Source organism: Nannospalax galili, unplaced genomic scaffold (assembly GCF_000622305.1).
Source record: "Nannospalax galili isolate Female #2095 unplaced genomic scaffold, S.galili_v1.0 scaffold591, whole genome shotgun sequence".
Classification (NCBI taxonomy): Eukaryota; Metazoa; Chordata; class Mammalia; order Rodentia; family Spalacidae; genus Nannospalax; species Nannospalax galili.
Genome location: NW_008330926.1, coordinates 3,606,933 through 3,624,280, shown reverse-complemented (window position 1 = coordinate 3,624,280; position 17,348 = coordinate 3,606,933). Strand labels below are relative to the sequence as shown.

At 47.7% G+C, this 17,348-nt stretch overlaps 1 protein-coding gene across 2 annotated transcripts; it reads right to left on the bottom strand.

Moving 5' to 3' along the window:
• Nucleotides 1-3,530: 3,530 nt before the first annotated feature.
• Pmvk (phosphomevalonate kinase) lies at nt 3,531-16,088 on the bottom strand. 2 transcript variants are annotated; one of them, XM_017803381.2, is made up of 5 exons: nt 15,965-16,088; nt 13,042-13,105; nt 8,842-8,994; nt 4,878-5,007; nt 3,531-4,044 (listed from the first exon to the last, which is right to left on the bottom strand). In XM_017803381.2, exons 1-5 carry the CDS (start codon nt 16,027-16,029, stop codon nt 3,908-3,910), a joined length of 549 nt encoding a protein of 182 aa, XP_017658870.1. In that variant the 5' UTR covers nt 16,030-16,088; the 3' UTR covers nt 3,531-3,907. The 2 variants fall into 2 exon arrangements, with proteins under 2 accessions (XP_017658870.1, XP_008852926.1); XM_008854704.3 differs by lacking the exon at nt 15,965-16,088 and adding an exon at nt 14,795-15,030.
• Nucleotides 16,089-17,348: the final 1,260 nt, after the last annotated feature.

The window sequence follows — 17,348 nt, the reverse complement described above, 5'->3', positions numbered from 1 at the left end:
TTTTTTTTTTTTTTTTTTTTTTTTTGAGACAGGGTCTCCCTGTAGCCCCATACGGCCTGGAACTCCATATGTAGGCCAGGCTGGCCTTGAACTCACAGAGATCTGCCTGCCTCTCCCTCCCAGGTGCTGGGATTAAAGGTGTGTGCCACCACGCCCAGCTTATTTTATTTTTTATTTATTTATTTTTGTCTTTTTTGAGACAGGGTCTGCTGTAGCCCCGGCAGACCTGGAGCTCACTATTTGATCTCATACATATAGCCACTTGCCTCTGCCTCCTGAATGCTAGGAGGCATTTGACTGCTATCTCTCCAGTTCCATCTTTCTTTTTTTAAATCATTTTTAGAGAAATGTCAGCTAGCAGAGAATGCTGGAATTTCAAATCTCCATTTGAGACATCAGTGCCAAGATATCCCAAAGTGGGGGAATGAATCTGCTAGCCTTCCAAGTCAAGTTACTTGTACACACTCCCAGAGTCAGGAAAGCAGATCTCCTCCTAGAGGACATGAGCTCCACCTGTCCCAAGCCCTTTGTCTGCTTCCTCTCTGCCCCTTTGTTCTTTAGACTCAATAGCAACCAGTGGGCTCTTCCTCTGGTATCACACTCAATAGATGACAGGTTCATGTCCCTCTAGAGCTTTGAACCCCATCTCCTGTGAAGGCAAAGGCTGACTACCTTCAAAGGTGAATAGCCAGGAGTGGGGGGTTCATGTCTGTAATTTCAGCACTTGGGAGGTTGGGACAGGTGTACTGCAAGCACAAGGACACCCTAGACTACAAAATGAGTTTCAGGCCAGCATCGGCTACAGAGACCCTGACTCAAAAGAAAGGAGGGGGCTGGACAGATAGCTCAGTGTTTAAGAGCACTGACCCAGGTTCAGTTCCCAGCATCCACATGGCAGCTAACAACCATGTATAACTACAGTTACAGGGGATCCAACACCCTCTTCTGGCCTTCCTGGGCATTGCATGACACAGGTACATTTACATACATACAAAACACTAATACACATAAACTAAAAACAAATAAAAATTAAAAAAAAATCAAGGGATACAGGGAGACTCTGTCTTAAAATAAATAAATAAATCATAAATTTTAAAAAATGTTTAAGGAGGTACCTTCTGTGCCCTCACACAGAAGAACATCCCCTATGAACAACACTGAACTCAGGCCTCGGGCCCTCATCCCGCCTCCTGGGTCACTCAATGCCCAGGTTCTATCGAATCCACCTTGTGGATTCCTGGGTTTCTTACTAGAGGACAAACTCTCTAACAGCTGACTCCACATCTCTCTTACAGTTGTACCCTGAGCTTTTAGAGCCACACCAGCCAATGGTTGGATATCCATGAAGTTCACACGGTAGAATGCATGACGCAGCTACACAAGCCAGGCTGAATCAAGCAGGTCATCACAACATGTGATAAGTGCTCTTTATCTCCAACCAGGAAGTTCTAACCTGGCTCAACACAGCGCCCCTGCTCTCTTTGGAGTAGAGCCAGTTTCGCTGATGAGAATATGCCTCAAGTGGGTTGAGTCAGAAACAGGCCAGACAGCCACCATCATCTACTGTGCAGTCACCTTGGCTCTCCCCCAGGTTTTGCCATTTCTTGTTCAGAACCCTGTGGAAGCCTCTTAGCTTGTTTCTTCCCACCTCCAACCCCCTCCTCAAAACCATCAATATGGCCCCTCTCCCTCCCTAGCCAGGTACTCAGTCTTGTGGGCCTCCTTGGCCTCATTCCACTGTCCTCTTCCCCTCACAGTCACTAGCTAGTCCCCTGCATGGGCTTCATTCAGGCCTCCCCAGACATCTCAACCTGTGTCAACTCCACTAGCCCCCCCAAAACAGGCTTAATTCCACCTCTCTGCAGGTCAGGCAACCTGTCCCCTCACCCTGCCCTCCCACAAGCACAAGCAATGCCTCTTTGAATTCCTTTACACCCATACCTTCTGTGATACCTCAGAGTTATATACACCTGCCTCCTGCCATTAGGGGGACTTGTTAAGAGCAGAAAGCACAACTTACCCCATACTGCCCGTACGAGCTCACACAGAACTTTGCTACTATGCCTGTGCTGAGAAAACTAACTTTTCAAGAAAAAGTGCCAGTGTTTAGGTCAAATGAGGCTCTTTGAATCTTTGAAGTGGCTGCCCAGGCATGAGGGTGGGGATGATGTGCATTTTATAACAGGACACCCCAGCTGGGCTCGGAATCCAGTTCTCTCATTAATAACTGGTAGTCCCAGTTAAGTGAGTTTTATAGTAAGCTTAGTCTGTTTGCTTTTCTTTTTTTTTTTTTGGTGTTTTTGAGACAGGGTTTCCCTGTAGTGGGGGCTGGCCTTGAACTCACAGACATCTGCCTGCCCTGCCTCCCAGAGCTGGGATTAAAGGCATGTGTCACCATGCCCAGCAGTTTGCTCATCTTTCAAATGGGGCAACTGAGTCAGGAATGTAAAAATGCCAGCCTATGGGAAGCTCAGACCATGGCTGCACCAATTACACTGGGGACCCGTCAACTTGAGGCTTCTGCTAGGGGAGTCCTCTTAGATTGAAGCAGTGTGTCCTTCCCTCCCCCTGACTGCTTTGAACAGTACCAGGTGTGTGACTCAAAGACTTTACCTCCCACACTGGAGGACTTGACCTCATGACTTTGGGTCATTTCTGTAGCTGGGACCATTCATAAGTTTCTGTTACATATTCAAAGGTGAATTCCTAAGCAGTAGGGACCATGCACATCAGGCTTGGGATGTTAAGGGAATCCTGGCTACCTTTCCCATGGAATTTCTTTCTGGTATTGGTTTTCGAGTCCCCAGTACTCTAAAGTCCCAGGGTATACTTGTCTCTCCTGACAGGGCTCTGTAAGAAATGGTCTGTGGCATTCTCATCTGTGTCTTCAGTGCCCAGTACCTAGTAAAGGTTGTAAGATGAGGGCAGAAATAGGTTAAGTTTAGTTTGGGTGACAGTGAATTATCAGCTTCTTCTGTTTGGCCCCTTATCTGTAAGAACTGAAAGACTATGTGAGAGAATGAAGCCAGGCTGAGAATTGGGGTGTATGGACTTGGTGCCATACACAGGAAAGTGGCAGAGGGGCTGCGAGCATCACCCATTTCACATTCCATTGTGAGTGCAGACACTTATCAACCGCTAGCTCTGGGCCAGGTGTTTCACTTCTCTGAGTTCCTGTCATCTATAAAACACACAGGGAAATGATTTCCCTTACCCACTTCACATAGTACCCAAGCAGCTAAGAAATCAGGAAAAGCTATGTAGGTATAAGAGCACATGCTAGTGATGTTGCCTATAGGAGCCTTTCTTAGAGCCAGACCAGAGGGCAAGACCCCCAGACTCTAACCCCACCTGTGACACAAATGGGCCTGTGATTCGTGGGTTGTAGGCACAGGTCAACCTCTGCAGAATTCATCTCAGCGTGGTGCCAGGCAGAGCTGGGGCCCACAGCTACTGCAACACCCCTGGCTTTGCTGAGCCCCAAACAGTCCAGGCTGGTGTCAGGGAAATGAAAGGTCTCCAGCTCTGAGTGTGAGTTCCAAGGAGGTTTATTAGGGTTCACATCAAAGAGCCTTGGGTCTTGCCCAGAACAAGAGGCCAAGAGAACCTATATAGGGAAGTTAGGCCACCACAAGTCAGCAGGCCTGGCACCCAAGGGCATGGCAATGTTCTGCCTCAACATCACCAGCACCTTCCTTTGCCCTCTAAGTCTCCTGAAGAGTCAGGGCATCCTCATTAGAGAAGACAAGCACCTCAGAGGTCTCCAGACATCCACCAGTATCACCCCCACAAATCTAGAGTCAGCCTGTCTGACCCCTGACCTCCACCAGGACTGGGAACTCTGCATCTGGCAGAGCCAGCATTTGCCCTGGCCCAGCATGCTGTGTTCACTCCTAGAGTCTGTTCACTAAAGTCTGGTGTGGATAAATTCCAGAAGGTTTTCCAGCTGATTCTCCAGGCACTGCTCATCTCCATGGTTCTCAATGACCCAGTCAAAGCTCCCGAAGTTGTCCAGGCCACATTCTGATTCGGCATCGTCTACCCCTGTGGAGGATGAATGGAGGAGTCAGGCCCCAACCCTCCAGACAAGTCCCAGGCATCTACCATTTGCCTCTCCTCTTCTACCCAGAGCCAAGGTTCCAGCCACCCAGAGAGCAATGGCCCACCAAACAACACTATGATGCAGCTGAGCCCTCAGATCATTCCTTACTAAGATTACTCCTCCTTTACCACTGCCTACAGAGTGTACAGTGGGTCATCTAAAATTATAGACAACCCAAAAGGGCATCACACTTTGTTAGGCCAGGCTGACAAGTCTGTTTCTGCCCCTACATCTGCCAGACTGGATCCTCCCAGGAGGCTGTGTCTACAGGGTTAGAAGTACATGAGAGGGTGGCTCTCCTCTCTATGGCCCTGAGAAAGAACCTTCACCTTGTGGGCTGGGGCTCTCATCTGCCATGAGTACAGGAACAACAGCATCCACATGGTGGCTGTGCTGCAGTGGGAAAGCAAAAGGATGTGTATGAAGTGCCCGACACAGGCTGGCCTGCCCAAGTGCCCAAGAGATGAGCTGTTAGTAGGGGTGTGTGTCATCAGATCTCAGTGTGTCCAAGAGACAGCGACCTGGAATGGGGCAGAGGCCTGGGTTATATCTGCACAGCAGGTCCTAGGCTGGCACCATTGAGGGCGCTGGAAGGCTGTCTGTCTAGCCCCCTGGTGTGTCAATCAAGCAGGAGTAGGGCTTGTCCAGCTTGTTCACCAATCACTGTCAGCTCCCAACAGGTTGGAAAGCAAAGGGGGAGGGTCATGGGGTGGTGAGCACAGATGTGGCTGACTTTTCTTTTGAGCCTTGGAAATAAATGCTATGAGCGGCCTACCTGGTATGAACATCCAGCCCCGTTGCTGTCGGCTCTGCTCTGAGGCTACCACACGGACTGTCTGTGTCACAGCCCCATAGGCTTTCTGAAACCACTGGATGTCAGATATCCTCCGTGTGTCACTCACCAGCTGCAGGGAAGGGATACAGACAGGTGACACAGGACAAAAGGAGGGGCAGGGAAGGAAAAGAAGGGGAAGAGGAAGAAGGGACAAGAAGAGGGGAAGGAGGGCTACAGAAACTTCCCCCCCCCACCTTGGTGGTACAGCTCCAACCCCATCACTGTGAACATGGGAACAGTCTCTGTTCCCTGACTCAACCACTCACTGAACCTCTGAGCACTGCCACCTGCTAGGAAGCTCAGTCACTCAGTCACAGTACTAAACAGAGGACACTGCCGAGTACTTACTGTGTGCCAGCACTGTGCCAGACACTGAGGATGGAGTCATAAGCAAAACACACTTTGCCCTGCTCTCTTGGAGTTGGAGTTTGCCATGCAACAAGAGAGACCCAGGATATACAACAACTTCCCAAATAGCCAGGGATGACAGTGCAGGTGGATGGGTGGCAACATGGCTAAAACTCAGTTCCTGGGTTCTCAAGTTTCTGATCTCTCCTGTCCTTCCCACATCTTCCTCAAACAAAATTCATTGTCCTTCCACCCCATAACCCTACACAACTCCTACTGGCTCTGTCCTCAAAATACATGCAAAACTAGGCCCCTCTCTACACTCTCCCACAGCTCTGGGCTCTGGCAGGTCATCGGCCTGTCACAGAAGACCCTCCACTGGCCCCTCTGCTCCTGCTCCTACCTACCCTCCAGCAGCCAGAGTAAGTCTTTTAAATACTCTGCTTTTTTGTTTGTTTTTGAGACAAGGTCTCACTATGTAGCTATGGCTGGTCTGGAACCTTCTATGCCAACCAGGCTGGCCTCAAACTCAGAGATTCACCTGCCTCTGCCTCTTGAGTGCTGGGACTAAAGGTGTGCAACCACCACACCTGACTGTTTTCTGTGACGAGGTCTCATGAACCCAGGCTGGTCTCACACTTGCTATGTAGCTGAGAATGACCCTGAACTCTCAACTGACTCAACTGCCTTTGCCTCCTGGGTACTGGATGCACCACCACACCTGTAAACCCAGGTGTGGGATTTTGTGTTAATGTGTGTGTGTGTGGTGTGTATTCATATATGTAAGTTCACATGTGTGGGGGCATATGTGTGTGCAGGCACATGAATATATCTATGTATATGTGTGTGTGTGTGCATGTTGAGACAAAGACTGATAATAGGTGTCTTCCTCAATCACACTTTATTCACTAAGGCATCAGGGTCTCTCACTGAACCTAAAGCTCACCAATTTGGCTAGTGTAGCTACTAGCCAGCTCGCTGAAGATCCCTTGTCTCCATTTCCCAAGGGCTGGGATTACATGGCTTTTTTAATATACAGTGTGTGTGTGTGTGTAGGTCAGCAGATAATTTGCAAGAGTCAATTCTCTCCTACTATGTGGGTTCCAGGGACTGAACTCAGGTCATCAGAGCTGACAGCAAGCACCTTTATCTGCTAAGCTATCTTGCCAGCCTCCACCTGGCTTTTCTTTCTAATTACATTTATTGTGGGGGCAGGGGGAGTTGTTAAATGTGCATGAATGTGACACTGCACAAATGGAGGTCAAAGGACAACATTCAGGAGTCAGTTCTCTCCTTTCATTTTATGGGTCTCCAGGACCAAACTCAAATAGGCAAGTTTGGCAACAAGGACATCTACCCACTGAGCCATCTCACTGACCCCCAGCCTGGTGCACCTTTTTTTGGGGGGGGGGTCTTTTGGTCTCCCTGTAGTCCCAGCTGACTTGGACCCCGCTATATAGACCAGGCTGCCCTTGAACTTACAGGGGTCCACCTGCCTCCCAAGAACTGGGATTAAAGGCATGTGCCACCATGCCTAGCTATAGTGCCTTTTTTTTTTAAGACTTATTTTTATTTTATGTGTATGAGTATTTGCCTGCATGTATGTATATAAGTGCACCACATGTGTAAAGTGCCCACAGAGGCCTGAAAGGGATGTTGGATTCCCTGGAACTGGAGTTACAGGTGATTATGTGGGTGCTAGAAACCAAACCCAGATCCTCTGTAAGAGCAGCCAGTGCTCTTAACTTCTGAGGCATCGCTCTGACTTTTTAATGTGGGTTTTAGGAATCTGAATTCCAGTCCTCAAACTTGCATGACAAGTGCTTTATCCACTGAGCCATCTCCCAGCCCTCAAGGGGAGGGAGTCCAGGTGCTTAAACATGTGTTCCATCACGTGACCTATACCCCAAGCTGCCCTTTAATTCCTAAATCATGTCTCTTCTTTTGAAAACTCCCCAGTGACTTCTAGACTCTTCCAAGGCTTTACAAGATCTGCCCTTAATCTCCCACAGGACACCATGTTGGCTCTTCCTAAAACATACCAGATAGAACCCCTCTCAAGGCTTTTTACTCCAGGTCCCTTTTTCTAGAAAGCTACTTCCCCAGCTATCTATTCACTCAGCTTTATGTCCATTCAGGAAAGGCTCCAATGTCACTTTATGAATAAGGTCTTCACTGACAAACTTAAAAGAGCAGCCCTTCCCCACCCTGCACATACCTTGGCCTGCTTTGTTTTGTTCCACCTGGCATACGCTATACTTAACCAGCACCTATATCCCCCATCCTAGCTATAGATTAAGTTCCTTGAAGGTCGAGTCTTCACTGCATTTTGCACCAACACATTCCCAGAACCCTGAACAGTGCCTGCAAAAGATACTCAGCATTTACTGTGAGAATGAATAAAGTATAGCATAGAGCACTGTGGGAGTGCTAGTTAAGACTCGGGGGCTGGAGAGGTGGCTTAGTGGTTAAGAGCACTGGCTGCTCTTACAGAGGACCCAGGTTCGATTCCCAGCACCCACATGACGGCTAACAACTGTCTGTAACTCCAGTTCCAGGGGATCCAACACCCCCTTCTGACCTCTGTGGGCATTGCACGACAGGGGTGCACCCACCTCCATGCAGGCATTACACTCATAACATAAAATAAAAATAATAAAATATTTGAAAAAAAAGGCTTGGGGAGCCAGGCAGGGTGATGCATGCCTGCAATCCCAGCAGAGGTGGAAGCAGAGGTGGAATCAGAGGTGGAATCAGAAGTTCAAAGTCATCTTGGCTTCTTAGGAAGTTCAAGACCAGGCTGAGCTACATGAGACCCTGTCTTAAAAAAGAAAGGGAAAAAAAAAAAGACTTGGGTATCAAGGAAGGCTTCCCCACAGAGGTGACATGCAGATGCTGGAGCAAGCCAGGTGAGGAAGGCCAGGGACAGCAGGTAGAAGAACGCACACAAAGGCGTGATCCATGTGAGAGGGGCAAGTGGGGGCTGCAGCACAGGAGTAAGGAGAACAGCGCAGCAGTAACTGCATCACACAGGCCCAGAATTCACATGAAAGACTCAGACTCCACTCCTAGAATGGCAGGGAGCCACTGGAGCACTCTAAACATGCCAGCAACTGACACGTTCTTAACACATCACTCTGGCTGTTGAATAAGAATGGCTTACTGGGGCTGGAGAGATGACCCAGCAGTTAAGAGCACTGGCTGCTCTTACAGAGGAGGTGGGTTCAGTTCCTAGCACCCACATGATAGCTAACGAGCATCCATAGCTCCTGTTCCAGGGGAATCTGACACCCCTTTCTGACCTCCATAGGCAATGCACGACACAGATACATACACGCAGGCAATACATTCATACACATAAAATAAAAAATAAGTATTTTTTTTAAAAAAATGGCTCACAGAAGCAAGAGTGGGAGACATGGACCAAAGTGGGGACTACTGAGATGCTGGGTGAGATGCTGGAGACTGGGACAAGGGTGACAGTGGAGATAACAAATGTGTACAGCGAAGGGCTGAGAGGATGGATTTTCCTCACACCATGGCAGGGCCCTCTTACCCAGATGGGCTGGAGCACGCCTTCAACAATCTTCTTGCAGAAGAAGCCTGGGTCAGTCTGGCGCTTCTCCTCTCCCCAGCGGATCATGTCCCTCCGATAGGCCTCTTTGTAGGTGCTGGCATCCAGGAGTCTCTGGAAGTCCAGGCCATGCTCCTGCCCAAAGCACAGTCTATCTGCATCATAGTCCCTCCCAAAATGGGAAGAACCAGCCCTGCCTGGTATGTCCCTGCACAGGCTTGCAGTATGGCGAAGGTCTGCGAGGGAGAGACCTTTACAAAGGGAGAAACCCCAGCCACTCAAAGCTGGAAGGTCTTGGCATGATTCCAGAAACTGCTTGAAATGTGTGGTATAGTTTTACTCTTTGGAGGGTTTTACCTTCCTAATGGCTTAAACTACTTTTCATCCCCTGGGCATAGGCTTAGATTTCAACCAAAGTGGGAAATCTAAAAAAAATTTTAAAAAGAAAAATCAAACTGTATTCCATGTCCTCCCTGTACACTTCTGGAATGATCTGCCCCCATCCCAAACCCCAGGGTGACTGTGTCTCCCTCCCTCCTTTCCTACTCATTCCCTCCCCTATCCCAAAGGTCCTGGCACTTGGCTGAAACATCATCGCTCCATTTGGCTCTGAGCACTCCAAGGCCTTGTGTCCCAGAGAACTCTTCAAGCTAGAGGGACTGCCCTGACCCCCCCAGGGTGCTGCTTCCAGACCTGGTCTCCCCTTCTTCAGAAACAATGGCAAGCAAAGGGTCCATCCAGAACATCCCCCAGTTCATGTTCTTGTTCCCCAACTAACTTGCTACAAAGAAACCTCCTCTCCTGAGTTCTCAGTGGCCTGGTCCTCACCTCCTGCCCTTGCTCTGAGGAAAGGTCAGCACCTACCTCCCACCAGTAAACTGTTTCTTCTCCAAGAGCATTCTGGTCCACTGTCAGTGATGTTTCCCATTGTGACTTAAGAAATCAATGTGTCAATCCCCTTTGGGATTCATGTTGTGGGATGGGGAACTGTAGGAACTCCTGCCTCCAAGTTAATGAGAGTCAGGTGAGCACAGTCCCTGGGGGAGTGCACTACAGGTCCTGGACAAACACTAGTGGCCAGAGGCAAATGCTAGTGATCAGGGGCTCTTCACTGGTAAAAACCTGATATTGTCTCAATGTTCCCTTTCTGAAATCTAAGATTATCAGAGTTCCTATTCATTTTTAACCCTATTTTAATAATCTTATTTTTTCTATACACATGATCTAAAATTCAAAAGAGATACACTGCTTTACAATGAAAATCTCTCAGCTGGGCGTGGTGGTGCACAGTTTTAGTCCCAGCACTTGGGAGGCAGAGGCAGGCGGATCTCTGTGAGTTTGAGGCTAGCCTGGTCTACATAGTGAGTTCCAGGACAGCTGGGGCTACAGGGAGACCCTGTCTCAAAAAAAGACCAAAAGGAAAAAACGAAAGAAAAAAAGAAAACCTCTCCCTTCCTCTCCTCTCCTCCCTAAAGCAACCAGTACTACAGTTCCCAGGGTTCCTTTCCAAAGCAGTGCAGGTCCACAGCCCTGGTAGTCAGAGCAGTGTTTAACATAGTACAGTTACCTTCTATGTAACTAGAAGAACTGAAGATATGAGCAAACCTATCTATACTTTTTTGAATATTTTATCATTTTTATTTTATTTTATTTTATGTGTATTAGTGTATTGCCTCCATGCAAGTAAGTGTACTCGTGTTGTGCAATGCCCATCAAAGTCAGAAGAGGGCATCAGATCCCCTGGAACTGGAGTTATGGACAGTTATTAGCCACCATGTGCGTACTGAGGATTGAACCCAGGTGCTCTCCAAGAGCAGCCAGTGCTCTTAACCTCTGAGCCATCTCTCCAGCCCCTATTTACACTTTGTTTTAGACAAAGTCTCACTATGTAGTCCTGGTTAGCCTGAAACTCGCTATGTAGACCAGACTGGCCTCAAATTCACAGAGATCCACCAGCCTTTGCCTCTAGAGTGCTGGAATTAAAGATGTGTACCAACACATATAATTCTTTTTTTGTTTTGTTTTTGTTTTTTGAGAGAAGGTCTCCCTGTAGCCCCAGCTGACCTGGTACTTGCTATGTCGACCAGGCTGGCCTTGATCTTACAGAGATTCTCTGCCTCTGCCTCCCAAGTGCTGGGAATAAAAGGGTGTACCACCATACCCAGCTCTAATTCTTTCATAATTCTCAGTCACTGTTATGTTTTGAATATTGTTTGTCCCCACCAAATCTCATGTTAAGGTTTGTCCCCAATGTGGTAGTATTGAGATATGGTGACTCTTAGCAGTACTGGGGATCTTAGGCAGGATTAATGAGTTCTCATTCTCGCAAGACTGGACCTGTCACCCTGAAAGTAGGTTGCTATAAAAGGATCCAGGCCTCTTTCCTCAGTCTCTTCTGCCCACTGTCCTTCCTCCATGAGGCCCTTGCTAGAAGCCAAGTGGATACCAACACAATGTTCTTGGCGCTCCAGAACTGTGACTGATAAATAAATCTCTCTCTTCTGTAAAAAGTACTCAGCCTCTGGGAGGGAGGGTGTCTTTAAGTATATTGTTTAACTATACCATTCAGAAGCCAACCAGAAATGACTGACCATCAAAATTATGAGAATTAAAAAAAAAAAAAAAAAAAAAAAAGTACTCAGCCTCAGGTATTTTGTTATACCAACCCAAAACTGACCAAGACAGCTACATCTTAGTTTCTGACCACTTAACAATATATCTCCACAACTCATGTGTTAACTCTTTGTGGGGGGCAGATCATAAGAGGTGTGCATGTCTGAGACTGTGCATATGAAAGTCAGATGTTCCTCAGGAGCCATCCATGGGGGTGCTTGCTAGGCTGGCTGGCCAGCAAGTCCCAGAGATCTCTGCCTCCCCCAAGGCTAGAATTACAAGACTGCCCCCACATACACCCCACCCCCATCTTCTGACACAGGGTTTCCCAGTAGTTCCAGCTAGAACTCACTATGTAGACCAGGCAATCTCACAAAGATCCACCTATTTCTGCCTCCCAAAATGTTGGGATTAAAAGCCTCCACCAACATGGCTAGCCTGCCTTTAAAAAGAAAAAAAAAAAAGCCTTTATTTTGGGCCAGGCATGGTGGTACACACCTTTAATCCCAGCTCCCAGGAGGCAGAGGCAGATGGATCTCTGTGACTTCAAGGCCAGACTGGTCTACACAGTGAGTTCCAGACCAGCTGCTGGGGCTGCAGAGAGACCCTGTCTCAAAAATACCAAAAAAAAAAAAAAATTTAGGCATATGTGTGTGTACATATGAGTTTATGTATACTGTATGTACATAAGAGCCCATGGAGGCCAGAACAGGGTGTCAGATCCCCCATGTAAGTGCTGGGAACCTAACCCAGGTCTTCTGCAAGAGCAGCAACTGCTGTTAACCACTGAGGCTGACTTTTTATGTGGGTGCTTGCTAGGGATAGAACTTGGGGTACAGCAAGCACTTTATGGCATTATCTTCCCAGGCCCTCATGCAACTAAATTTCTAAGGGGAGAATTCTGCAGGCTGATGGGATAGAACTGACTTGAGGTTTTGAATTCCTGTTTTCTTTACAAGATCTCCTTGCGCTATTAAGGTGGGCTAAATGGTGACAAATGTGAGCAGAAGGAAGCAGCCCTAGAGATGTCTTGAAATAGTGGTTTCCTGGGACAACTGGAATAATGATAGCTTTGTACTTTGCATAAAGTGTTGGTGACATTAACCTCACCTCCAAACTTTAAGACTTAGTAATTACTGGAGTTGTGTAAATTTGTTTCCTTTTTTTTTTTGGTCTTTTTGAGACAGGTCCTCCCTATAGCCCCAGCTGGCCTGGAACTCCCTATGTAGCCCAGGCTTGCCTTAAACCTTGAACTCACAGAGATCCACCTGCCTCTGCCTCCTGAGTGCTGGGGTTAAAGGGGTGTGCCACCATGTCAGGTGCATGTGTTACATTTTTGAGTAAGGGGATATATGTATAGATCCATATTAATCACATGACATCAGAGCTGCCAACTCAAGTATCTACAGCCTTTCCTGGACTTTTTTTTCTTGTTTGTTTAGACACGGTCTCATATTGGATATCCTTCTTGGGTCACTGGGACCACTGACTCAGCAGCACAGCAGCTATAGCCCCAAAGCCCAAGAGCTGGCTCCATCCAATCCCCAAATGCCACAAGCTGCCACCTACCTGAGCATACTGTTCCTTGAGTGGACCAGAGAGCCGTAGGACAACACAGACATTAGCTCCAAGTCTATGGAATAGAGATGAACACCCAGTTAACTCAGGATTCGCAGCCTCCAGAAGAATCCACTGGCTGGTGCTTGAAGATTCATTTGTACTACAGGAATCTACAAAACTCTGACAGGACTCCATTTCCCTAATCCTCTTTGCTCATCTATAAAATGAAGTTAACAGCTTCTATCCTGTCTTCCACAGAATTATTATAAAATTCAAAGGAATTTAAAGGACCCCTGAAAGTAACAGGCAGAATCTATATATAAAATAAGCGCCATGGGAAACCCTAGGCCTGGTAATGCTCTGGCTGGAGAATTGTTCTAAGCCAAGAAGTTTATACTAGATCATACACTAATAAATGCCTAGCCAGGACATAAACTGTCAGCAGTCTAGTTCCACTGTCTAGGCTCTGACTGCTATTTGACATCCCTGTGTGGGGCTAAGGACACTTAGGAATTGATGGTGATATTTGGTGATAAAAGGATTCAGGATGTGATCTCTATCCTGGGCTCCCATGAACCTTTTAGAACCACTGTGGTATCCAAAAACAGCCTCCTGGTACTCCCACCACACTGGCTTTGGAGAGGAGACCCACTCCAACTTCTCCCCTCCTCTGTCCTCATAGTCCAGGCCTTAGCAAAAATGCTCCCCAGAATATCTTATCTCTTAAGAAAATACCAGGCTGAGGAAATGGCTCAGTGGATAAAAGTACTTAGCCTCAGAAGCCTGATTACCTTAATTCAATCCCCAGAACCCATGTTTAAAAAGCTGGGAGAGCTCAATGGTAAAGAGCAACTTGCTGCTCTTACAGAGAGCCCAGGTTCCTTTCCCAATACCCACATGGGTTGGCTCACAATCCCAGTTCCAGAGGATCTGGTGCCCTCTTCTGGTCTCCCAGAACTCTGGCAGGCACCCCACATGCATACACTCGGGCACAAGCTGGACACACACACACACACACAATAAATAACTTTTAAAAAAAAAATGGAAGGAAGGAAGGAAGGAAGGAAGGAAGAAGGGAGGGGGGAGGGAAAAGGCACTGGCAAATTTTAACTTTTTAAAAAAATAGTCAAGATCTCACTATGCTGTCCACTCTAGACTTGAACTCCTGGGTTCAAGTGATCCTCCTCCATCAGCCTGGAGGATCCTCCTGTAGCTGGAACTCATACAAACACATCACCACACCAGGCTTTTAGCTTTTAAGTGCCCCCATTTCTGCATCTGTGAAATGGAAGTGCTAATAACACTATATAGCACTTAACAGAGGTTATGAAGATTGAGGTAATACAGATGCATGGTGCTTGGCATATAATTCTCAATAAATCCACGCTGTTATGGGGGTGTCCTGGGCAGCTTTCCTTTGGAATAAGACCCACTCGGGGTGTGGGCTTACCTCACTTTAGTTTCCTTATCTGTCTGTACCAGTCATTTCACATACTACCATGAAAACAGGAAAAGCACACCGAAAGGGCCGGGGAAGTAACTGTAATTACTGTTTCTTGAAGAGAGACCTATAGCTTCAGGGTTCTGCATAGGTAGTCGTCTGGTTCTTTGAGGGAGACATGTGCAAGCTGCTGTTTCAAGCGAAGGGGACATCCACCTTCGACCCTGCCATTCTGTTTTGCCCCCTGAGAACCCATGGTCCAGAGCTCCCCTCACTTGACGCGAATGCTCCCTTCCTCCTCCTTCCCCGCCCCACGGACACCTGCTCTGCAGCGTCTCGGTCACAAAGTCCTTCCCGGATTTCCTCTTCCCGCTAAACAGCAGTACCAGCCGCGGGGCGCCTCCAGGCGGGGCCATGGGGCCTCCGCGCTTCGGGATCCCGGGGGCTGACACCTCCAATCCCTTTAAATAGGACCACGCTGCGCCGAGTGGACGCAACCAGTCGGAAGCGCAGGAGGTAGGAATCCCGTCCCCACCGCAAGAGAAAACCTGCCGCGCTTCGTATGCCGTAACCCAAGTCTAAACAAGTGCGCAAAGAGCGCGAGAAACGGGAAAAGACGACGCTTATTTCCTCGTCCCGAAAGAGGCTTCCCCCAGAACGCGCTTGGAACAGTCCAGCTCCGCCCAGGACCTTACGTCACGCCCCGCCTTCTCGACTGAGACAAGGTGAAAGCAGCTAACTTTCCTCTAGGGGGCGAGGGGTGTCTCAAGACCTCCTGAGGTGGTGGGCCGCACATTCCCTTCCACACAACCCTGCAGACTTTTTCTTTTTTAAGAAAAATGTTAACGTTGAAGACACTTTCAAAACCGCCTTTTTCTTTGTGCTTTATAACACATGCTCTAAAACAAGTCTGTGTTTGCCCCACACTGAAAATAGGTCTTTCTCAAGAGGTAAGGAGACAATGACATGATAGGGTGTGTTTCGTGGCGTCATAGCGAGGGAGGGACTTAGTTGAACACCGGCTATTTCACTGTTAAACAGTTTTATAACTGGTGAGACCAGCAGGATCTGACCCAGCAAGAAACATTTAATCCCTTTTTCAAGCATATCCTCTCAAAAGGTTTTCGGAACCTAGACAGCATGACACCAATCGTGTAGCTTAAGAAGGGGCTTTGAGGGGCTGGAGAGATGGCTCAGCGGTTAAGAGCACTGACTGCTCTTGCAGAGGACCCGGGTTCGATTCCCGGCACCCACATGGTGGCTACGAACCGTCCTTAACTCCAGTTCCAGGGGAATCCGAAGCCCCCCTCTGACCTCCGCAGCATTGCACGACACGGGTGCACTCACATACATACAGGCAATACACTCATACCCATAAAAAAATAAAGAAGGGGCTTTGAAACCACCCTGAACAAGATTATCCAGTTTCATCCGAGGTCCAATACCCAGCTAGGCTTTGAGAGGCCGTATTCAGGGTGTTCCGACACTCACTGTTTGTAGATATGACTCGCTGTCCAGCGTTCTCTCGACTTGCCAAAGTGGAGCCTGCACCTCATTATTGCTTCAGTTGTATGGGCCCCGTAAAGATCAAACGAAACCTCTTGTTCTCTTGGAGCAACCTCTTGGGAAAAACATTATCTCCCTGCATATTGAAAAGAAGCACAAAAGAGTAGTCTGATGCAAAATCAACAGTCTACAGAGGGTCTTTGTTTTCAACTCAAAACTACACTAATGGGCTGGGGATAGCAGTCGGTAAAGTGATTGCCTAGGATGCATGAAGCCCTGGGTTTGATCACTAGCAACCAGTAAACTAGATGCAGTAGCACATGTCTGTAATCCCAGCTAGCTCTGGAAGTGAAGGCAGGCAAGTCCCAGACCAGCCTGGGCTACATTAAAACAAAAATAAAGAGAAGGAAGTAAGAGGCTGTGGAAAAGGTAAAATAAAGGGGAATACAACAAAATATGTAAATTCTAAATTATGCAAATTATAAAGTATCATCCAATCATAGGGTGTTTTCCTTATTTTAAGCACTTTGTGATTTCAGTTTGAAATTCATTTTCCAGCTCATCTTCAATAACCATTTCTCTGGACTCCACTGAAAGAAACTGTAGGATTAACTCACTTCTGGCCCTTCTGCTCACTAAGTCGAAACTCAAGAGAAGTCAGAGCTTCCACCCAGAGTCTCTGCCACTGCCTAACCTGACTCTTCTCTACCTCCAGCCCCACCTTGGAATCAATCCTCCGTGAATTCTCAATACCAATCACAACCCACACCCGCCCCCCACCTCGGCAGCTGCTCCTGATGCCCATCCCACCATCCCTTCAAGTGGCTTTCTTCTGCCCCAGCACTCAGATCTCAGAACAGATTGAGCTGGTGGCCTCCCTCTGCACTTCAGGTTCAGGCTTGTACTCCCTTGCATCTTGAAAGCACTGGCTCTGAGCTGTACACCACCTGCTTGGGCTGTGCTTCACCCTCCTCGGTCCTAACAACCCCATCCTGCAGGCTCACTCTCAGCCTTTGGCTCCCGACTTCTTTTTTTTTTTTTAGGGCTGGAGCAATGACTCTGAGGTTAAGAGTATTGCTGCTCTTGCAGAAGACCGGAGTTCAATTTCCAGCACCCACATCAAACCATTCATACACATACACATAATTAAAAATAATAATAAGCTAGGTGGAGTGGCACATGCCTTTAATCCCAGCACTCAGGAGGCAGAGGCAATCTGAGTTCACTGTGAGTTCAAGTCCAGTCAGGTCTATATAGCAAGTTCCAGGCCCACTGGGGATACAGGGTGACCCTTTCTCAAAAAGACCAAAATATAAATCAATCAATCAATCAATCAATCAATAACTAAATAAATATGAGCTATTTAAGT

Excerpts from the sequence above, each read along its gene's own strand:
- Pmvk (XM_008854704.3), bottom strand. The coding sequence starts at position 14,889 with ATGGCCCCGCCTGGAGGCGCCCCGCGGCTGGTACTGCTGTTTAGCGGG. Across the intron at positions 8,995-13,041 it reads TCAAGGAACAGTATGCTCAG|GAGCATGGCCTGGACTTCCA; the intron begins GTAGGTGGCAGC and ends TGCTTTGGGCAG. Across the intron at positions 5,008-8,841 it reads GCGTGCTCCAGCCCATCTGG|CTGGTGAGTGACACACGGAG; the intron begins GTAAGAGGGCCC and ends CCTTCCCTGCAG.